This window comes from Jaculus jaculus, chromosome 19, assembly GCF_020740685.1.
Source record: "Jaculus jaculus isolate mJacJac1 chromosome 19, mJacJac1.mat.Y.cur, whole genome shotgun sequence".
Lineage (NCBI taxonomy): Eukaryota > Metazoa > Chordata > Mammalia > Rodentia > Dipodidae > Jaculus > Jaculus jaculus.
The window spans coordinates 33673255-33696231 of record NC_059120.1 but is presented as its reverse complement, the minus strand read 5'-3'; the positions used below and the strand labels follow the sequence as shown (position 1 = coordinate 33696231).

Here is a 22977-nt window from a genome sequence, read left to right as displayed (position 1 = left end):
CCTCCAGTCTCCATGCTCTTCCACAGCAGACAGGCTGGTTAGTTTGTGTGTGTCAATGGTTTTCTGCTTGCTTTCCCTTAGTCTTCAAGCTTTGTTCTTAGATATTCACCTGCTTCAAACACTTGCCATCTTCTCAACAGCTTCTGACTCATACTCTGCTTCATCTCACTCATAGCATTTATAAGTGACAGTTTCTATTTGTTTATGATCTTTTTTCTTTGAAGAATAGGAATGTTTACTTGTTTTTCTCACTACCTCCTAAGATCCAGCACTTGGTAACTTTTTCTTTTGATTGAATGAGGCAAATATATACCACATATTGAAAGTAGAAATGAGAGAGAGTAAAAACATAGACAAAATGATAACAAGGGCTGATTTGGAATTAAGCTTAAGATTTAACTGTTCATTCTTGCAAAAGAGACCCATATTTGCAATTATAGAAGGAAGAAGCTAGTTATGCCTACCAAGGTCAGCTGAATGGTTTTTCCTCCAGAGCATAGCTACTTACATTTTCAATGCTAGTTCCATTTTCCCTTGGGCTGTTGAAGGTGATAGTGTGAATGTTTTGTTTTGAGTTGGAGTAAAACTATAAAGCAAATTCAGTTCAGCATTTATATAAATATATCAATTTAAGACAAAACTCAAGTCAACTATAGCTCTAAATAGACCATCATGTCTCCTGTGTCCTTGAAGCAATTGATATGAAATCTGTGGAATAAAAATTATTCTATTCTGTGGTCTGCCAGATTTCCTGGAGATTTGATATTCCCTCTTGGATCTAAGGACCCTGTAAAAAAAAACTCTCCAGTTTAGAAAATATGTTCTAAGAAATTATCCATCAGTTATTTTGTCAAAGGAGAGAACATTCTAATACTAAATTGAACTCTTTATTTAATACTCTAGTCAAACTCATTTTTTCTTTCTCTCTGATTTCTGCTTTCAACCGCAGAACCCTTTGACAGTGTGATTCAGTAGTTTTTGACACATCTGGAAATGGATGCTTTCTCTTCCCTTTGAAAACCAGCTTTTCCTAATCTGTTTTACTTTAGAGATAACAAGATCCCTCTGCAAAGCAGTTACTTTATTAAAAAAACACCCAACAAGCAAAAAGGGCACATCTAAACCTATAGCCTCATGGTTATCAACTCTCAGGTTTTTCATAAATATCCAATAGGCCCTGTCAAGTTCAAAAACAGTCTCAGATGGAAACCCAGTGTTTGGTTAAGGAAAACACAATTATTCAGCCCTTTATGTCTAGAAACAGGCATATAAATGCACTTGATGCAAAAAATGAGTATGCAGGAAATACATGAGTGATTTTTGCTTTGTTAGTTCCTTTGCTTTTTTGGGGGATAGGGTGAGGGGGTCTTTTTGTGATTTTCTTTTCATGCCGAGGACCAAACCCAGGGCCTTGTGCTTACTAGGCAAGTGCTCACCCACTGAGCTAAATCCTCAACCCTCCTGCTTTGTTTAAAGAAAATTAAAGTGGGTGCTTTTGATCTATAGAGTTAGGGGGAAAGTTTAAGATTGACACCAACATTCCTTTATGTGCAAGAGCTAGAGAGACACCAGACTCAGTTGCCCTTCTCTACTCAGATACAGTGACTCCTGGATATGACTCTACATTCACAATGGAGAAGCACCAAGGGCTATGTGATCTGCCTTCAATCTCGCTTAGCCTATCCATTGTCCACAGAAGCATTTTCAGCCCTGAGAATGTAGGGAGTTATTCTTAGTCATCATCACTATCCAGTTTATGTGGTTTGACCACCAGGTGGCAAAAGTTGCCTGAGGAAAGAAAGGTCTATAACAGCTGCCTTAAAGAAAAACAAGCCAAAAGAAAAACAATCATCTCAGGCCCTCCTTCTCTCAGTTCTAGTTCCATACTAATGCTACTAATGCAAAGTGACCTCATTGTCATGTGATTGCATTCTCACAGGATGTATTATGAATAACCTAGGTTCAGTCATTCTGGATGCGAGTGTGTGCATGTGTGTGCACATGTGTGTAGTGTGTGCACATATGTGTGTGTACATGTATGTGGTGTGCATGTGTGTGTGTTAGGCTATTAAAGAAGGTAATTTTACTGAGGACATAGAAAGTTTACTCAGGGAACACCTGCTCTTGGGAAGGATGAAACAAAAGAAAACAAAAGTAGCACAAGGGTCAGCATGTGACAAAATCACTGCCAAGCCAGTATAGGGTTCTTAGGTTAATAAGTTTTTATTTGTATGTGTGCATGTTTGTTTAATGTATGTGCATGTGTATGGCTATGCATATGCCATGACACATGTGTCGAGGTCAGAGGACAACCTTAGGGTTTTGTTATTCTCCTTCTACTTTTTTGAAACATGGTCTCTTGTTATTTTGCCAGTGAGAATGCCAATATAGCTTCAGGATTCTCCTAACTCCACCTCCCATTACCATAAAAGGATTGGGATTACAGTTACATGGGCTATTTTGCACGTGGCTTTCTTTGTGAGTGCTGAAGCTCTGAATTCTCATCAAGGTTTGGCAGGGTTGTGGAGTAAGTTGTCTTTAACCACTGAGCTATCTTCCCAGGCTCAGGTTAATAGTTTTATTTTTCATTTTTTTTTGAGGCAAGCCCAAAAGACTGGCTTTTTTAAATATAAAGAATGAGAACAAGAGATGGGGGAAGGGAGAGAGAGAATTGGCCCATCAGGGTCTCCAGCCACTGTAATTGAACTCCAGGCACATGTGCCACCTTGTGTGCATGTGCAACCTTGTGCTTACATCATCTTGTGTGTATGGCTTACATGGGATCTGGAAAGTGGAACATGTATACTTAGGCTTTGCAAGCAAGCACCTTAACTGCTGAGCCATCTCTCTAGCTCATTAGGTTAATAATTTCTTTTTTTTTAAATTTTAATTTGAGAGAGAGGGAGGAATGGGGAGAGAGAGAAGGAGAGAGAGAGAGAATGGGCACATCAAGGCCTCCTGCCACTGCAAACAAACTCCAGATGCATGTGCCACCTTGTGCATCTGGCTTACGTGGGTCTGAGGGAATTGAACCGTGGTCCTTTTGCTTTGCAGGCAAGCACGTTAACTGCTAAGCCATCTCTCCAGCCCCCAGGTTAATAATTTCTAAATAAACATACTTAAGAGTTCCAAGAAGCTATAGTGCTTCTGAGACATATGAATGATTATAGTAAGACATACCTAATGTCATAAAAGAAGCATACATTCGTTATAACTATGGAATGCTAAGGGAGGTTTTTATTAATGGACATGCCTAACCAGGATTCATGGAATGCTACTGAAACCCAATCATAAAAGAGAATTGTGGGAAGTGAGTATTGTGATTGTAGGTACAGACATTGAGAAGAGGCTGTGCAGAGGAGGCAAGGCCTGGTAATGTGTAGCTATAGTACAAGATGAGAGAACAAAAGGGACAAGGTAGAAAGAGATTTTTTGAAAAAAAATAGTATGGTGCTACTGGAGAAGAATGTAAAGTGTATCGAGTAAGGAGCACAGAAAATGATAAGTAGGTATATCAGCTACTTTCTTATGGCTGGGGCAAAATACCTGACCAGACATAGCCTATGGAAGGAATGGGATAGCTTGGCTTACAGTTTCTAGGAGAAGTTTTATTATGGTGGAGGAAACATGGCAGAATGAGGAAAATGATGTCACACTGTCCCATCAGCAGGAAGTAGAGAGTGGTGAATGCTGGTACTCATCTAGCTTTCTCCTTTTTATATAGCCCAGGGTCCTGGCCCATGGAATGGCTCTGCTCACAGTTAGGGTGGTGTTCTTACCTCAATTAATTTTACCTAAGATTCTGTAACAGATATGTTGAACAAGTTGTTTCCATGGTAACTCTAAATCTCCCCCAAATTGACAACCAGAGATTAATCAGCATAGCATGAAAATAATAGAACTATATTTTAGGTAGACACCTAGCAGCTGGGTGTAAGGTAGCATAATACACGTTTAATCATGAATAATTCTATAATCCCTAACATCACACTATCTATTACTACGCTCTAGGATAAAAGTAATTTCCTGTCTAAGAGGGGGAGAAGAAGGGAAGGGATGGCCACTAAATATTGGTTTTGTACAAAGGTCTACTCTAGGTATTTTACTGTTATTACATGGCAATTATAAAATAATTTTATTAAGCAATCGTGAAATACTAATGGTGAAAACTTTAATTATGTTCATTGCACTAAATTTCCTATAGGAAGAGTAGACTAACAGGTAATAAATAGGCTGTTTGAAGATTTATTTTGAAAACGTTTAAAAAGGGAGGACTGAATAATAACTAACAGTAAAAAGTTAGCCAGGTATGGTGACACACACCTTTAATTCCAGTATTTGGTAGGCAGAGGGAGGAGGATTGCTATGAATTTGAAGCCACCCTGAGACTACATAGTATACTACATAGTACATAAATTCTAGGTCAGTGTGGGCTAGAGTGAAACACTACTTCAAAAAACAAAGACAACACAAAACAAAAAGTTTACTTAACTAAGCCATTTAGATGTTAATTAGTTTTTAAACTGAAGCAAAAGGCATTTAAATGTAAATAATACAACTTGGACTTTGTCTTGCTTACAATAGTGCCTACTCATGCACTTACCCAAAGGCTGTGGCCAAGGCTGAGTATTCACATTGGTCTGTTCTGATAACTTTGTATCACCATGATCTGAGGGTTTCACAGCATTGGAGTTAGAATGCTTGGCAGTGGGCTGAGCTGAATCTGGAAGATTTCCATGGCTCTCACTGTTTTGCACACACTGTGACCAGTTCTGATCCATGAATATTATCTTGTCTTTGGTTTCAATATCTAGTCAGTATGAAGAGTGTCCATTAACACAATACTAGAGTGGCTGACAATCATAAATGCAAGAATATTCCTCACCCCTTCCATGCTGTATACCTGTTTCTGGTTTAGTTTCTTTGGAATTCATTTTCTGCAAGCACTGATGCCTTATTTGTTTAGCAAATCTGGCTGGGTTATCCCACGGGGTGTTGAATGTCTCAGCATTTGTTCCACACATCATTCCTGAAGGCTTTAATTTCCCTGATTCATCTACTTCAGAGAGCTTGAGGCTCTCAAAAGTAAATACCTTAAAGGCTCGTTCTACTTCATTCCAGCTCAGGATTTCTGTAAGAAAGCAAGATTTGGGAGTGGATGGATGGTTCATCCATTAAGGCACTTGCCTGCAAAGACTAACGACCTGGGTTTGATTCCCCAGTACCCATGTAAATCCAGATACACAGTGGTGCATGCATCTGGAGTTCATTTGCAGTGGATGGATGCCCTGGCATGCACATTCTATGTGTGTCTCCCTCTCTTCTTCTCTCTCTGCTTGCAAATAAATTTTTAAAAAGCTAGATTCATGCTTCTGGACAGGCTTATATTAGTACATGGTACAGGGCTAATGGGGGGTGATCAAGGGGCCTTAGAGTGACAAGGGAGGTATACCTTGATGGTGCTAATCTGACTTGAAACATGGGCTGTACAAGTCTGCACAAATTATCAAAGATCCCCAGTGCCAAGAAAACAACATAGTCACAATGTAATAGATTTGGGAAGGCTCCCAAACTGCTCCATAGCTTAATCAGTGACAGATAATCATGTTCATTGTTTGGTCTTTTTAGGGTACCATATTTATTGATTATGTTTAAGTTTACTTTTTGGCAAAGGTTCCATATGAAGATGTAGTAATTTAACCCAGTGGAATTTAGCACTTGTGAATAAGATTTAGGTTTTCCAAATCATTCAGGTTCAGGAAAAGGCTTCCCCTACCCCACAGGAGCTGCTACTTTCCATATCTGTACTTCTAAGTTAATCAGCTTTCATTTGATGCTATTCACTCATGTATTGATTCTTATACAATATATGTCCATCTCACACTCACTGGCTAATGCTACAAGTGACTACCAGGCTTTGCCATAGATATCAGAAACTCAAAGAAGAACATGATGTGAAAGTTCAAGATAGGGGTCAAGAAGTTGCAGAAAAATAAAATTATTGTGTCAAATCAATGATTAAAGTTCACTCCATTTCTACCCCAAGAGAGTTAAAGAAAGCAGCAGAGAAAAGCAACAGGGGATATATAAAGGAGACAAATAAATCATAAAAAGAGTTACCAGGGGCTGGAGAGATTGCTTAGTGGCTAAGCGCTTGCCTGTGAAGCTTAAGGACCCTGGTTCAAAGCTCGATTCCTCAGGACCCACATTAGCCAGAGGCACAAGGGGGCTCACGCATCTGGAAAGGAGTTACCAATGAAATGCTTTTGAGCTGGGCATGGTAGCTCCTGCCTATAATCCTAACATTTGGGAGTCTCAAAAAAACAAAAATGCACAAACAAAAATAATAAAAATAAATAAACAAATAAATAATTTTCAGCATCTACTAGATGTTAGTATCCATAATAAAAACCAGTAAAGAAAGCAGTGAACTTTCAGATCTCATGTAATATTGTAAGTTTAAAAAATGCTAACCTGCCTTCTTAACTTTTGTAACATTGCCTGCTTGCCTCAAATTGACTAAAGAACAACCATTTTGAGATAATAATCTCTGGTTTGCCCCTGCCCTGAGAATCTAACCGACTTGTTGTTGTTCTTGAACCTTGCTCCATTGCCTAGTTCCCAAACCCTGTCTCTGTTTCCTGGAACCCAGGAAACCATCACCCTGCCTGCGGTCACTTTTGGCCTAGCCAAGCAATGCCAGGTGGACTCCTCCAATCAGAATCCACTCTATATGGAAAGTCCCCTGAGCAAGACCCCCTCCCTAGCTCTGTGGTTTTTCCCTATATAAACCCTGTAAAGTTGCTATTCGGGGCTCTTCACCCCTCCTGCGTGAGGACTCTGTGTTGAGCCCCGGTGCACCGGTACTTCAATAAACACCTCTTGCTGCATTGCATCAAGAAGTGTCAGTGTCAGTCTTTGGGGTTTCGCTCAATTCCTGAGATTTGGAGTCCCTCCGTGAGGAAGTTTCCCAACATTTGGGGGCTCGTCTGGGATCTGAGCAGACCCCAGACTCACATTCACGGTCTCGGAGGTAAGAAGGCGCCCTTGTCCATTAGTGTGTGTATTTGTCTGGCTGTTTTTCTGTTTGTCTGTTCTTCCCTGGGGGCTCGTCGGGGATTTGCACGTCTACCCAGGACTCCAGAGACCTCCTTGGAGGTAAACAATGTAAATGTCTATGGCGCCACTTGTCTGAGTGTTTGTCTGAGTGATTTCTGTTGCTCTGATCTATTTTAATTTCGGTTTGGGCAGCTGTTTTCAGGACCGTGAGGACCTGACAACGGTGGTTGGCAGGACCACAGGCTGCAATCCTGGGGGACGCCCCGGGATCTGAGGAGAGTCAGGGTGGCTGGCAGTCTCCTATCTGGTAAAGGAAGATTGTGTATTTCTCCTTCAGGACAAACAACGGAGGCATCTTCCATCTGAAACTGCATTTGGTTTTCTGTTCTGGACGCATTGGAGGCGTCACGGTTTTTGGTTTCTTTTTCTCAGTATCTATTTTGTGTTTGTTTGTGGACTCTTGTTTCTAATTATGGGACGGTCTGTGATGACGCCCCCCTGACTCTGACAGTATCTCATTTCTCTGAAGTTAGAAGTAGGGCTCATGACTTATCTGTAAAAATTTTAAAAGGTAAATAGCAGACTTTCTGCTCCTCTGAGTGGCTGCCAGAGGGAGCATTTGATCTAACCATTATTTCTGCTGTTAAGAATATTGTTTTTCAGAAGGGACCACATTCTCACCCAGATCAACAGCCATACATCCTGGTCTGGAAGAGCCTAATGACGGATCCCCCGGCGTGAGTCAAGCCCTGGATCCACCCCCCGCCATGGTCAGGCTCCCGAGTCCTGGCAGTGGCCCAACAAGCCACGAGAAAACCAAGCCGAATGGCCCTGGACCCCTCGGCTCAGCCCAAAATATATCCTGAAATAGAGGACCCTCCTGAGTGGCCCTCTGCCCTGATTTCATCTCCCCCACCTTACCCCTCCTGCTCTCCCTGCTCCAGCTTTGGCTGAGGGAGGAGGAGATGGACCTGCTGCAGGGACTAGAAGCTGAAGTCCCAAAGGACCTGATTCCACCGTGTCCCTGCCCCTATGAGCCTTTGGTCCTCCCCCTGACCCTAGCATGTCCCCAGCCCAAATGAACAGCCTACCAAGCTCCCAAATGAGATTGATGCGGGATTCCCTCTCACCTGACCTGAATGGAATTACAACTTGGCAAAATGTAGGGAACAACTGACAGTCTACTGTCGGGCTCTGATGGCAGGTCTCAGGGGGGCTGCCCGCTGCCCCACAAATCTGGCTAAGATAAGAGAGGTCCTCCACCTCCCTCTGTGTTTTTAAAATGCTTGATGAAGGCTTACCGGAGATATACTCCTTTTGACCCTACTTCTCCGGGTCAACAGGCAACAATAACAATGACATATATAGGGCAGTCCGCTCCAGACATTAAAAAGAAATTACAATGTCTGGAAGATCTAGCTTTGACAGACATAATTAAGGAAGCTAAAAAGGTTTATCATAAGAGAGAGAGAGAAAAAAAAAAATGAGCATCAGGATCAGGAAGGCCTAGACAGCCAGGGTATCTGGGCAACAAGCAAACAAGGAAAAAGGAACCTGAGGGCTTTAGGAAGCCCCTTGAGAAGGATCAATGTACGTATTGCAAGGAAAAAGGATGTTGGGTTCATGAATGCCCCAAAAAGAAAGAAACTGGGAAGGAATTTTTCAATGTTGGGACATAGAGTGCTTATTAAAAATGCCTTTTGAGGGCTGGAGAGATGGCTTAGCGGTTAAGCGCTTGCCTGTGAAGCCTAAGGACCCCGGTTCGAGGCTCAGTTCCCCAGGTCCCACGTTAGCCAGATGCACAAGGGGGCGCACGTGTCTGGAGTTCGTTTGCAGAGGCTGGAAGCCCTGGCGCGCCCATTCTCTTTCTCTCCCTCTATCTGTCTTTCTCTCTGTGTCTGTCACTCTCAAATAAATAAATAAATAAATAATAAAAAAAATGCCTTTTGAGTGGTACTTAGATCAGAATGTTAAAGTATGTAGATGAAGGTGTGCGGATGTAAAAAAAGAAACTTTCAAGCTGAAGTATGTTGGGATAGTTTGCTTAAGCTTTATCAAATTTAAGTCATGGGTAGAACATAAAATTGTTTTATGTTAATAAAAATTTCTGTGGTGCATGAAATCAATAGCTATCAAGTTTAAGCCAAAATCATTGGTTGTCAAATAATGTTTTTTCTTTCCAGAAGATTTATCAAGGCTTATATTAATACTTAGCTAGCTGTTTGGACTCAAAAAAGACCAGATTACCAGATTCTACTTTGTTATATGTAAAGTAACTGTCTCAATTTTGGCATCTTAAGTCCAGTGCTTATAACAAAATTAACCCTTAAGACATATTCCCTACTTTAGGGCACAGCCTCATGCTCAAACAATGGTCCTCATCTGAGAAAAAAAGAAAAAAAAGTTCAAACTCCATGGTTCTGTTTCCAATGTTCTCTGGGTAATTTGTACCCACACAGGTATCTGAACTAATCAAAGATGTTTTCACACAGGTGCTAAGACCTTATACTGTCTTAATTGTTTTCTAGGTTAAATGAGTTAAATTTATAAATCAACTGGTACTGTTTTCAAGACTGGTAACAGGTTCTGCCTATATTTATAAATGTTAGATATTTAAAATGTGAGATGTGCCTACTTTCTATACCTCAGATATATGGCTTATGCTACCACAGTACAACAAAAATTTTAAAGTTAGGAAAAAATGATTTTAAAAGCCCTGTGCCATTCTTTAGTTAAGTCTATTTCAGTAATTAAATATGCTCTATATGTATGTACATCCAAGCTGGTGTAACTTCCTTTCTAAGTGTGTTAATCACCTATGTAGAAGCCAAAGCCAATTGGAATCATCGGAGTAAAAAGTGTCAATATTTTGGCCTGTGCTCCCATGTCATGAGGCCACTGGAGATGATGGGACACTTCTACACTGGCCCCCTGGTAAGTCACCTGTCTTCCTGAGCAGGGAGGATATAGAGACCCAAACAAAACTGGTGTACAATGTGAAACAGGAGAGTCACAATTGAGGAGTAATCAGTCCTCCTGACTTCCCAAAGAAGGGAAAACTACTTGACCAGCATGGCCCTGACTCATCCTAACAGGTAAAAGACACCAGTAAGCTATGGGGCTGCTCCTGTGTCCCTAAAGTCTCTTTGGAGAGCCATTAATGACCTCCAAAATTAATCCTTAATTAACTTTTGGCTATCTGCATGGTCTTAAACACTCAGAGAGAAATGTATAACCAAAGATAAAAAAAATAGCTTAAATATATAAATGGCCTATTAAGTAATACAAGAGCTATTCAAGAGGGGAAACAAATAAACATTAAGATATCTTTTCCGGGCTGGAGAGATGGCTTAGTGGTTAAGCGCTTGCCTGTGAAGCCTAAGAACCCCGGTTCAAGGCTCGGTTCCCCAGGTCCCATGTTAGCCAGATGCACAAGGGGGCGCATGCATCTGGAGTTCATTTGCAGAGGCTAGAAGCCCTGGCGCGCTCATTCTCTCTCTCCTTCTATCTGTCTTTCTCTATGTGTCTGTCGCTCTCAAATAAATAAATAAATAAATTAAAAAAAAAGATATCTTTTCCCCACAGTTCCAATTCGATAATAAAGAAAAACAACTATAGATGTTCAAAGGGTTATTTCCAAATCTAAAATATATAAATAAGTTCTGAGACCAAATATATATATATTTGTATAACCTTTAATGGCACCCAATAGCTCTTTATTGTCAAGATTAAATGTTGTGTATATGTTTCTGATAACTCTGCTAACATCTCATCTGTTTTACAAGCCATGTTAAATACTACTGTGCCATTTAATAAACAGTTCTAAAAGAAAATCTCAGCCAGCTCATCCTCAGATGGTCCTGAGATGATTCAAGCCTGTCTACCTAGATTTCCTCAACCTACAAAAGGACCAGTTTGCTGTGTGCTCACTTCTCAGTAACTCCTTACTTTTATTCTTTCTTTCCAAAGTTCTCTTTCAAGATTATCTTCCTACACTCTGTGGTCCATTAACAATAGTTCCCCTCCCTGGGAGAGACTCTCTAACTGCAACAAGTCTCCACCTCATGTCCCGTTCAGCAGGAAGTAGTAAATGATCTGATGTCTTCGACCCAGTCCCCTAAAGCAGTTGGAGTGTCTTCTCATGAGAGGGAAAAATAAAAGGGGAATAGACTGTTTACACCATACGTCCGTCTGGCAACGTTCATCAGGGAGAGAATTAACACAGTCCAACTACTGGTTCTCCGTCAGCGATACCAGCTAATAGGGAAATCAGAAATCTAAAATTCCATGATTGGAATTGTGCCCAAGAAAAAGGGGGGAATGTAAGGTTAAAAAATGGTAACCTGCCTTCTTAGCTTTTGTAACGTTGCCTGCTTGACTCAAATTGACTAAAGAACAACCATTTTGAGATAATAATCTCTGGTTCGCCCCTGCCCTGAGAATCTAACCGACTTGTTGTTGTTCTTGAACCTTGCTCCATTGCCTAGTTCCCAAACCCTGTCTCTGTTTCCTGGAACCCAGGAAACCATCACCCTGCCTGCGGTCACTTTTGGCCTAGCCAAGCAATGCCAGGTGGACTCCTCCAATCAGAATCCACTCTATATGGAAAGTCCCCTGAGCAAGACCCCCTCCCTAGCTCTGTGGTTTTTCCCTATATAAACCCTGTAAAGTTGCTATTCGGGGCTCCTCACCCCTCCTGCGTGAGGACTCTGTGTTGAGCCCCGGTGCACCGGTACTTCAATAAACACCTCTTGCTGCATTGCATCGAGAAGTGTCAGTGTCAGTCTTGGGGTTTCGCTCAATTCCCAAGATTTGGAGTCCCTCCATGAGGAGGGGTCCCAACAATATCAATTATAATAGCTGAAAATATTCAAGTGTATATGATACAGAGATGAAAAGAGGAATGCAGTCAACTTTGGACATAAAAAGTGAAAGTGGAAGAGGTGGTGCTTTGGAGCTGATAGAAAAATTCTTTGAATCAAAGTGCTTAAGGAGTGAAGGAGAAAGTGAAGGGACTAAACTGATGCCATGACAGGCTTCAGTAAGGTGCTGCCCTAATTAGGCCTGAGTTTCAGTTTCCTGGAGAGGTAGGCAAGACTTCTGGGACAAACCATAAACAAACGGCAGGCTGTTAACAGTGACCCTGACATGTAGGTGGGGAAGATAGTGGCCATTTTGTGCTTTTGGGTCTGTGGCCAGAGAAGATAGCCACCATTTTGTGCTCTGGGGGCTGAGTCAGCTCCTGGAGACAAGTCCAAAATGTCCGTTTCTGTGCTTGTGCCCCAACCAATCAGAGACATACAACTGTAACTGCTGCTTGCCTAGCTAATCATGTCAGAAGATTACCTAACCCACTTGGAATTCCCTTTGTTGTGCTTAAAAGGAGCTCGTGAGCTCCTCTTGGGTTTGCCATTTTGTATGAATGGTTGACCCCACATGCTGGCTAATTCTGTAGAACAAACACTTTTTGTTTTTACATACTATTTGAGTCTGGGGTCTCTTTTCAGTGATTCTCAGACCCTTATATTTGGGAGCTCATTCTGGATTACTGGGGACCCCCAGATTTAATAGTGGAGCATTTCCAGGGGAACATTTGGTTCTCTGCTGATCAGTGAGTCTGGGTGCCCTTCTGGGTATCTTTGGTCTGCTCTGTTCTTCATTTCGTTTTCAGTACATCCGGCATCCGGGCTCTATTTGGAGGCCAATGGAGGTAAGGCTGATGAGCTGATAATTACCTCAGGGCCTAGGGGTTCCAAGGATGCTCCAGACCCCCTTCTGGTAGAGCTGGAAAGCTCAAATCTGGTGGAGCCTGAGACCTCCAGTCTGACTCTGTTTGTTTGGTTTTTTTTTTGTACTCTGGTTTTGATAAATAGTGACAGGTTGTGCCTCTCTGGTGCAGCCCTTTCATGGGATAGGCTGCTGACTGCAGCATTTGAATGTCTTTTTTGCTTCCCAGGAAATCTGTTTTTGTGTCTACGTATCTGTGTTTTGTTTGTCCTTTTCTGGTTTCTTGAAAATATTATTGAAAGTTACTATGGGACAGGCAACCAGCTCCACCCCACTGAACCTAGTCTAATCACATTCAAGGATTTCAGATGTCTGGCAGACAATCTAAGTTTAGCAGTATGGTCAGGGAAACTAACTATCTTTTGCAGCAATGAATGGCCAACTTTCAATGCGGGATGGCCAGAGGGAGGCACCTTCTACCTCCCCACCATTTATAAAATTAAAGGTAATGTGTATGGGAGTCCTGGACATCCTGACCAGGTCCCATACATCACAGCCTGGCAATATCTCGTAGAAAGCCCCCCTCCTTGGCTGAGCCCCTTTTTGCTGCCAACCCCAATCATGCTGCCTGTTAAGGAGTCAAAACCGCTGGAGGATCATAAGATGGCAGTCTTGCCCTCCCCTGCCCCTGAGGAGGATTTCTACTCACCTTCCTATGTACCTGCCCCTGCACCAGAACCCAAACCACAAGGGGTAGCTGCTGATCAGGGCCCCAGGGAAGAAGGAGGAAACATGATCAGTCCTCCCCATAAACGAGCACAGACCGTGAGACAGGCAGACTCCACTGCGGTTGCACTGCCCTTGCAAGTGACAGCCCTTCCCCCCCCCCCCACTGCCATCCAGAATGGCCAACAGTTCATGGCCCATATCTCTTTCTCCACTAGTGACCTGTATCATTGGAAGATGCAGAATCCAAAGTTTTCAGAAAAACCCTTGGCCCTCCTAGGCTTGTTAGATTCTATAATGATAACTCACCAGCCCACTTGGTATGACTGTCAGCAGCTTTTGCAGATTCTCTTTACAACAGAGGAAAGGGAACAGGTTCTAGCTGCTGCCTGTAAGCTAGTTCCTGTACATAATGGCCAACCCACAATTGTGTAAGCTGTTGTGGACACAGTCTTCCCCTTAGCCTGCCCTGACTGGGACCCCAACAGCCCTGAAGGTAAGGAGAGGCTCAAAGCCTACTGCCAGATTCTGATGGGGGGGGGTCTCTGAGAGGCTACTACGAAGCCCACACATTTATGTAAGGTAGGGAAGGTTATACAAGGTAAGGAGGAAAGCCTGGGGGCATTTTTAGAGAGGCTACTAGAAGTTTACTGAACCTATAGGCCTCTGGACCCAAAAGCAAGAGAAAACCAGTTGGCCATGAAAATGGCTTTTGTCAACCAGGCAGTACCAGACATCCACAGAAAACTCCAATGATTGGATGGTTTCGTGAGTAAGCAAATGTCAGAACTAGTAACAATAGCAGAAAAAGTTTATAATAATAGAGGGACTCCAGAAGATAAACAAACTAGAGGCCTGTCCAAAATACTACTAGCTGTCACAGGAAAATCTGACCCAAGGGAATTAAAAAATATGGCTTATGGAAGAAACAGAGGCAGACCAGCCCCACAGTTGAGAGGGGAAAGACAACACCAACCCCATCTCCAAACAGACCAATGTGCTTATTGCAAAGACATGGAACTTTGGAAAAATGAATGTCCCAAAAGACAAAGGGACAAAAATCCTAATATCCTGGAGATAGGAGAACTCAGTGACTGAGGCCATCAGGGCTCATGTCCCCTCCATGAACCCTGGGTAACCTTGAAGGTGGAGGGGAAACCAATAGACATTATAGTTGACACTGGGGTCACCATTTGATTCTGAAACAGCCCATGGGAACCCTGTCCACCAAAAGGATATGGGTCCAGGGAGCCGCTGGGACAAATCAATATTCATGGACTACCCAAAGAGAAATGGATTTAGGAATGGGATGTGTAATCCATTTATTCATGGTCATCCCTGGGTCCACATATCCACTCTTGGGCAAGACCTTTTGACTAAAATGGGGGCACAAGTCCATTTTAGCCCCAAGGGAGTACAGGTTCTTAATCAGAATGGTCCTATACACATGTTAACTGTATCACTGGAGGAAGAATATAAACTCTGTACTTCTCCCTCCCAAGCCACCCCTGAAAGCCCATATCTAAGGGAACTATGGAAAAGGATTCCAGGTGTATGGGCAGAAAGAAATCAGACCAGGCTAGCCAAGCATTGGGCCCCATTCACAATCTAACTGAGTGCTATTGCTGGCCCAATCTGAGTCCACAAATACCCTATGCCCCAAGAGGCCAAACTGGGAATAACACCTCACATAAACTGACTTTGGGAACAAGGGATATTAGTCTCTTGTCAGTCTGCCTGGAATATTCCTCTCCTGCCAGTAAGAAAAACAAAAAACAAAAAACAAACAAACAAACAAAAAACTACAATGACTACTGGTTAATGCAGGATCTGAGGGAAATTAATAAATGGGTGGAAGACATCCACTCCACAGTGCCAAACCCGTACACACTGCTAAGCACTCTGCCACCTGAGTGCAATGTGTACACGGTGCTGGACCTCAAGGATGCATTCTTCAGTCTGCACTAGCCCTGGCCAGTCAACCTCTGTTTGCCTTTGAATGGAGTGATCCAGAATGTGGATTCAATGGACAGATAGCTGACTTGGACTAGACTGCCACAAGGATTTAAAAACTCACCCACCATCTTTGATGAGACACTCCATGAGGATCTGGGTGAGTACTGCCAGGCCCATCCCCAAATAACACTCTTGCAGTACATAGATGACCTCCTTATAGCAGCCTCAGATAAAGGAGCCTGCCACTCAGCCACAGAGGCCTTCCTGTGAGAATTGGACCACATGGGATACCAAGTTTCAGCCAGAAACACGCAGCTGTGCCAGAGGGAAGTAACTTAACTTGGGTACACACTCAAGGGGGGGTGGGCAATGCCTGCTGTCTCAAGCCCCCAAAGAGACAATCCTCAACATTCCCCACCCCAGGCCCTGGCAACAGGTATGTGAGTTCTTGGGGTCAGTGGGGTTTTGTAGACTCTGAATACCAAGATTCACAGAGATTGCAAGCCTCTCTATGAGGCCACAAGGGGACAGGAAACTTCCCTTGAATGGACCCCAGAAAGGGAAGTAGCCTTCCTGCAGTTAAAAATGACCCTCTTTGAAGTCCTGGCATTAGCTTTGCCAGACATCCACAAACTTTCCATTGAGAACAAAGGCACAGCTAAAGGGGTATTGACTCAAACTCTCTGCCCTTGGAATAGGCAGACTGCTTACCTATCAAAGAAATTGGACCCAGTGGCAATGGGATGGCCCCCATGCCTCTGAATAACAGCAGCTACCACCTTATTGGTCAAAGATTCAGATAAACTGACTTTGGGCCAAACCCTGAGAGTGACTACTCCTCACACTATTGAAAGAGTGCTAAAGCAGCCTGCATGACAGGTGGCTGGCCAATGCCAGACTGACTCATTATCAGGCTCTTCTTCTCAATCCCCCATGGGTTCAATTTGCCACAAGTCAAGCCCTTAAGCCCATAACGCTGCTACCTGATCCAGATCTGGATGGTCCTGTACAGGACTGCTTGGAGATCTTGAGCAGTTTACAAAGGACCCGACCAGATCTCAAAGACATTCCCCTTAAAGGGGCAGAGCTGACCTGGTATACAGATGGAAGCAGCTTCCTTAAGGATGGTGTCTGGTATGCAGGAACTGCAGTGACAATGGAAACAACTGTATGGTCAGAAGCCCTCCCTCTAGGTATGTCTGCTCAGAAAGCTGAATTGATAGCCCTGATCAAGGCCGTACAAATAGGCTAAGCCATTATGCTTTTGCAATGGTACATGTTCATGGGGCCATTTATAAAGAAAGGGGAGTATTAGCAGCAGAAGAAAAAAAAACCATTAAAAATAAACAGGAAATTCTGGACCTCCTGTGGGCTATATGGCTACCCAGAGAGATAGTGATCATGCACTGCCCTGGCAACCAGAAAGGGGAGGATCCTAATTCTAAAGGGAACAGCAGGGCTGACAAGGTGGAATAAGAGGCAGCCCTCCAGGTTGCTACTACCCTAGTGGCAAAATTGCCTCCATTGGTGGTGCCAACTTTGCCAAAGATGCCAAACTACTGATTCAGAACTATGGAGGATTAAGACCTGTAGCCTATAAGGAACGAGGATGGTATAAGACTCCTAATGGAAGGATCATCCTCCCATTGGACTTTGCTAGCCAACTCATCAAATGTACCAGAGTACTCATCTAGGACAACAGAAGACTGAGAACTTACTTAGGTGGGCCCACCTTAAAGTTTTTGATTTGATACAAAAGGCAGCAGAAACCATAGCCCAATGCCATGCCTGCTGCATGGTAATTGCAAAAAGTGGAGTTTCTTGGTCAGGAATCAGGGAAAGAGGAACCCAATCAGGAGTAAATTGGGAAATTGACTTCACAGAGATAAAACATGGTTTATATGGATACAGGTATTTTCTAGTATTTATCGACACCTTTTCAGGATGGTGGACTGATGTTTTTCCAATTAAGAATGAGACTGCCACAACCGTAGCCAAGAAATGGTTAGATAACATCATTCCAAGGTATGGTTTACCAGTTCTTTTGGTGTCAGACAATGGACCAGCCTTCATCTCACAGGTAACCCAGGCCAGAGTTAAAATTGTGGGGACAAATTGGAAACTTCATTGTGTGTATCATCCCCAGAGTTCAGGACAGGTAGAAAGAGTGAATTGGACTTTAAAGGAGACCCTAATTAAATTAACCCTTGAAAGTGGCCATGACTGGGTGTTTCTTCTTTCCTTTTCCCTTTCCTGAGTTCAAAACTCCCCCTATACCATGGGGCTGACTCCCTTTGAAATCATGTATGCAAGAACCCCCACCCTTGTTGCCCAATATAAAAGCATAAATGTTATCTGAATTTGATGATGAGAGATTTCTCTCCTCCTTACAAGCTTTATTTCAGGTGCAAGAACATCTCTGGCCTCAATTGTGGGACATCTATGAAAAGACACTATCCCCTCCATCCTACGGATTCAGACTGGGAGACCTAGTACTTGTCAATACATCAGAAGGCAACTCTTGAACCCAGCTGGAAGGGACCTTACACTGTGATCCTGACCACTCCAATGGCCATCAAGGTAGATGCCATCCCAGCCTGGATACATTACTCACACATGAAGCCTGTCAACCCACATGTGACCCAGATGACTATGCATCCTAAGAGAAGCCAAGACTGTGGTGAGCTGTCAACTACCCACAAGATCCACTCAAGCTGAGGATCCAAAAACTTACCTTCCACACCTTTCACTGTGCCCTAGAGACAAATAAATAAATAAATAAATAAATAAATAACAAAAGAAAGAAAGAAAGAAAGAAAGAAACGTATCCACCTGATCTTTGTGATAGCCCTGCTCAGGTTCAGACCTCATCAGACACTAACCCACACCAACTTGTTACTACCAATGGATACTTTGGGGCCCTGAGACATCCCCATGAGACCTAGGGAGAGAAGTGCAGACTTTGATGTTAACTGATCGAGTTAATAACATTTTTCCTGTATTCCACCTAGATCTTTGTGCCCTGGCTGGTTCCACATGGAGACATTTGAGTCCAAAGGGCTGGAATTGTCGGTCCTATCAAGACCGACAAAATGCTGTGGCAACCTGTGGAGAAGACTGCCAGGAACAAAAACTTGCAACTGTGCAATTTTATGTTTGCCCAGGGACAAATGACTATGGGACTTGTGGGGAATGGAAAGTTTCTTTTGCTATAAATGGGGATGTGAGACCAATGCCACCTGGATAAAGAATAATTGGGATCTTATCCAGATCAGTAGAGCAAAAAACCAGAGATCACAGGGAAAGAGAAACCCCACCTCCATCTCAATGACAGAAAAGGGACAAACTAGCAGAGGACGGGAAGCTGGAAAAATATAGGGCCTAAAGTTATATGTGTCAGGAGGGGACAGGGGGCTCCTCTTTCAGATCTAGAAACAGGCTATCCTGGAAGGGCCTCCCCACATAGCTATAGGACCAGCGGCTCCAGCTTTGCCCATTCTAGAACTTGCAGCACTGGCTTTAGTTTTAGGTACCTTCCCCCCATGGACCCATTCACTCCCTGGTTAATCACACCCCCCTGACCCCTGATTTGTTCATTTTATTTGGGTTACTCAATTTCACCTTTAATTTCCTCAATTCTACCACTAACCTCACCAGAGAGGACTGCTGGCTCTGCTTAGACCCCAGGCCCCCATACTATACTGGCTGGGCTACCACAGGAAATCTGTCAACTCCTTCAGAAAGCCCACTGAGATGCTCTTGGGGAAGGTTCCCAGTTCTTACCCTTCAAGCTGTAACTGGAAAGGGCTATGTGTGATAGGAACAGGGGGAAAACTAGATAGCTTCCCTCGCCTTAAGCATCTCTGCAATCATACTATCACCACAAATGCTAGTGCATCCTACCTTGTGCCCCCTAACAGAATATGGTTTGCATGCACCACTGGCTTAGCCCCTTGCATCCACCCACTGTTACTTCAGAATTCCAGCATGTGCATTCTAGTAATACTGTTCCCTCAGGTTTATTACCTTTCCTTCAGCTCCTGTATGGAGATGGTCCCAGACCATCACAGAGAAAATGATATTTTGGGGCCTCAGCAATCCTTCTCACAGTGTTGGTTGGGACTGACATAGCTGCAGGAATTGGCACTGGTACAATGGCATTAGGGTGGATCAGACTTACCAGACTCTAAGTAATCTTATAGACTCAGATCTTGCTGAATTAGAGAAGTCTGTCCATCATCTAGAGCAGTCACTGGACTCACTAGCTAAAGTAGTACTGCAAAACAGAAGGGGATTAGACCTGCTCTTTCCACAGCAAAGAGGGCTTTGCCAGGTCCTGGGAGAACAGTGCTGTTTTTATACCAACAACACAGGCATTGTCAGAAACAGCCTAGCCATGGTCTGCAAAAAGTTAGAAGAAAGGGCCAAAATTAGACAGCAAAATCAAAACTGGTATGAATCTTTGTTCAATTGGTTTCCTTGGTTAACGACATTAACTTCTGCCCTAACTGGTCCCCTTATTCTTTTACTGCTTGCCCTCACCTGTGGACCTTGTATCATTAACACCTTGGTAAAATTTGTTAAGGATCACCTAGCCACAATACAATTAATGGTTCTGAAACAACAGTACCAACCTTTGGATACATCTCAAGGATTCGAGATGAGGCCATACCCAAGGGGGGAATGAAGGAACCAAACTGACACCATGACAGGCTTCAGTAAGGTGCTGCCCTAACTAGGCCTAAGTTTCAGTTTCCTGGAGAGGTAGGCAAGACTTCTGGGAAAAACCACAAACAAAGGGTAGACTGTTAATCAACAGTGACTCTGACATGTGGCTGGGGAAGGTAGCCACCATTCTGTGCTCTGGGGGCTGAGTCAACTCCTGGTGATATGTTCAAACATGTTCCTTTTGTGTGCTTTTGCACCAGCTAATCAGAGATGTACAACTGTAACTGCTGCTTGCCTAGCCAATCATGTCAGAAGATTACCTAATCCGCCTAGAATTCCCTTAGTTGTGCTTAAAAGGAGCTTGTGTGTTCCTCTTGGGGTCGCCATTTTGTATGAATGGTTGACCCCTGCATGCTGGCTGATTCTGCAGAATAAACGCTCTTTGTTTTTACATACTATTTGAGTCTGGGGTCTTTCTTTAGCAATTCTCAGACCCTTACAAAAGCATTGAGACAGAGTCTAAGCAAGCACAGAGATACTGACATCCTCAAGGAAGTACAGTGAGGTCATTGTAGGTGTAAGGCATAGAACAATGAAAGCTTAGCAGAGGATGCACTAAAAACCTGATTGGAAGAAGGTTTGGATTTCCCCAGAAGAAATGGGTGGCCATTAGAAAGCTTGTAGGCCAGATGGTGCACGCATAAAGGGACAAAAGTATTAGAAAGGTTGTTCCAAGAATAAAAGCCTGAAGGTGAAAAGGTGAAAGCCCATAGACAAGCTGGACAGCTACTTAAACAGTCCAAGTAAGAGGTGATAGGGACTGGTCTGGGTTGCTGGTGAGCAATGTGGAGATTGTGGGATGTGAATAAAGTTGTAGATGACTCCCAGGTTTTGCCTGTATCACAAAGACCCATGGAACTCTGAATTGAGATATAAGTCTAGATATTCTTGTGTGTATATACATGTGTATATGCATGTTTGTGTATGTGTGGATGCACATATTTGTACATGTCTGTGGAGGTCCAAGGTCAATGTCAAGTATATTTCTCATTTATTCTTCACCTCATTTATTGAAACAGGGTCTCTTTACTGAATCCAGAGTTTTCCAATTTGGGTAATCTAGCTATCCAGCTTGCTCCAAGAATCCACTTGTCTCTGTTTCCTGTCCTGGACTTACAGGCTTAACCATGTGTGTAGATTCTGGGAGTCTGAATTCAGGTCCTCATACTTTTGCAGCAAGTACTTTACCAACTGCACTATCTACCCCACCTGGATTCTAGATATTCTTAATGATCTGTCCTCCAGTTGCTCTTCTTTTCATGAGAGAGTTCAGCTTGAATCCACTCACTCTCAGTAGCATGATGGTGAGGGGCTGTTTATTCACCCAGGAATACAGCTAATTGGTCAGTTATGGGAGTGGAAAGATACTCAAAACTGCATACAGTACCATCAAATTTTTCCATGAGTTTTATTCTACAGAGCATTGAGAAGCCAGAATTTTATTCTTGGCTGTACCACTGTAACAAACCTATAGCAAATAATTTACGTTGCTAGGATCTCAGCTTTCTTATCTGAAAATATTTTGTCTAGATTAATGCTGAGGTTCATTTCAGTTAGGAAATTTTTGGATCTGTATGATTCATCTTTTTCATGGGAATAGTGAATATAAACATTGTTCTTGAAATTCCATGGGGTGGGGTGTTGGGCAGGTCAATAGAATCCCTGAGCTGCATGTTGGCCTCCTGCATCACACTATATCATTGCCCCTATCCTCCAATGTCAAGGCAATCTAATCAAGGGCTCACAATTCATCCTATGGGCATTCTGGCCAAATTGAGGTGATCTAAAGATCTTTTTCTCTCCTCTGACTAGAGAAGTAAGCACTGTGGGGGGACAGAGAGGAAAGAGGTAGAAGAAAACAATCCTTAACATATTCCTTCATGCAAATGTAACAGGACCTAGTTGGAGCTCTGGTTGTTCTGGGAAAAGGAGAGTACTCTAAAGAAGTAGGACAGACATTTCTTGCTCATCACTTATTCAGACTCCAGAAAGGACATGGAAGGCAAAGGGAGAACTTCCTTTAATAGCACCAATAAGAGATAGATGTTTCTACCAAAGGCCCCCCTAGTGTCTCATATTCTCCCTCTCTGACCCCAGTCACCTTTTTTTTTTTTAAATTACTGGGAGTTGAACTTAGGCCTTCATGCATGCTAGGTGAGTGCTCTGCTACTGGACCACAATTCCAAACCAGCCATATTTCTTTTTTTTTTTTTTTAATATTTTTTGTTCATTTTTTATTTGTTTATTTGAGAGTGACAGACACAGAGAGAAAGACAGATAGAGGAAGAGAGAGAGAATGGGCGCGCCAGGGCTTCCAGCCACTGCAAACGAACTCCAGACGCGTGCACCCCCTTGTGCATCTGGCTAACGTGGGACCTGGGGAACCGAGCCTCGAACCGGGGTCCTTAGGCTTCACAGGCAAGCGCTTAACTACTAAGCCATCTCTCCAGCCCCATTTTTCAGTTAATAAAAAAATCTCTGGCCAGCTAGATGTGCAGGATTGGATGAATAGATACATGATAATCTATTTTGAAACCTATCACTCTGATGGGGAGCAGAGACAGTTTTCTAGTTCAACGGTCAAGATCTGGTTGAAGTAGGATTTCTTTCTCTTCATTATTCCTTCCTTATCTGGCACTGGTACTGCTTAACTGTAAATTTTCTAATCTAAAACATAGCATCATTCAGAGATTGTGTTTTTTTATACTGAAATATAAACTTTCATCTTTTCCCTTGGTACAGACTAGCCAATTGATAGGTTAAGTTTGATTTTTTGATTCA

General features: G+C 43.0%; 1 protein-coding gene across 1 annotated transcript in view; it reads right to left on the bottom strand.

Moving 5' to 3' along the window:
• The window catches only part of Spag17 (sperm associated antigen 17), a 300395-nt gene that overhangs the window by 131727 nt on the left and 145691 nt on the right, over positions 1 to 22977 (bottom strand). The window contains exons 14-15 of the mRNA XM_045137882.1: positions 4904 to 5131; positions 4604 to 4810 (exon numbers count right to left, since the gene is read on the bottom strand). Coding sequence (XP_044993817.1) covers positions 4604 to 4810; positions 4904 to 5131 — 435 coding nt within the window. The remainder of the gene's footprint in view (positions 1 to 4603; positions 4811 to 4903; positions 5132 to 22977) is intronic.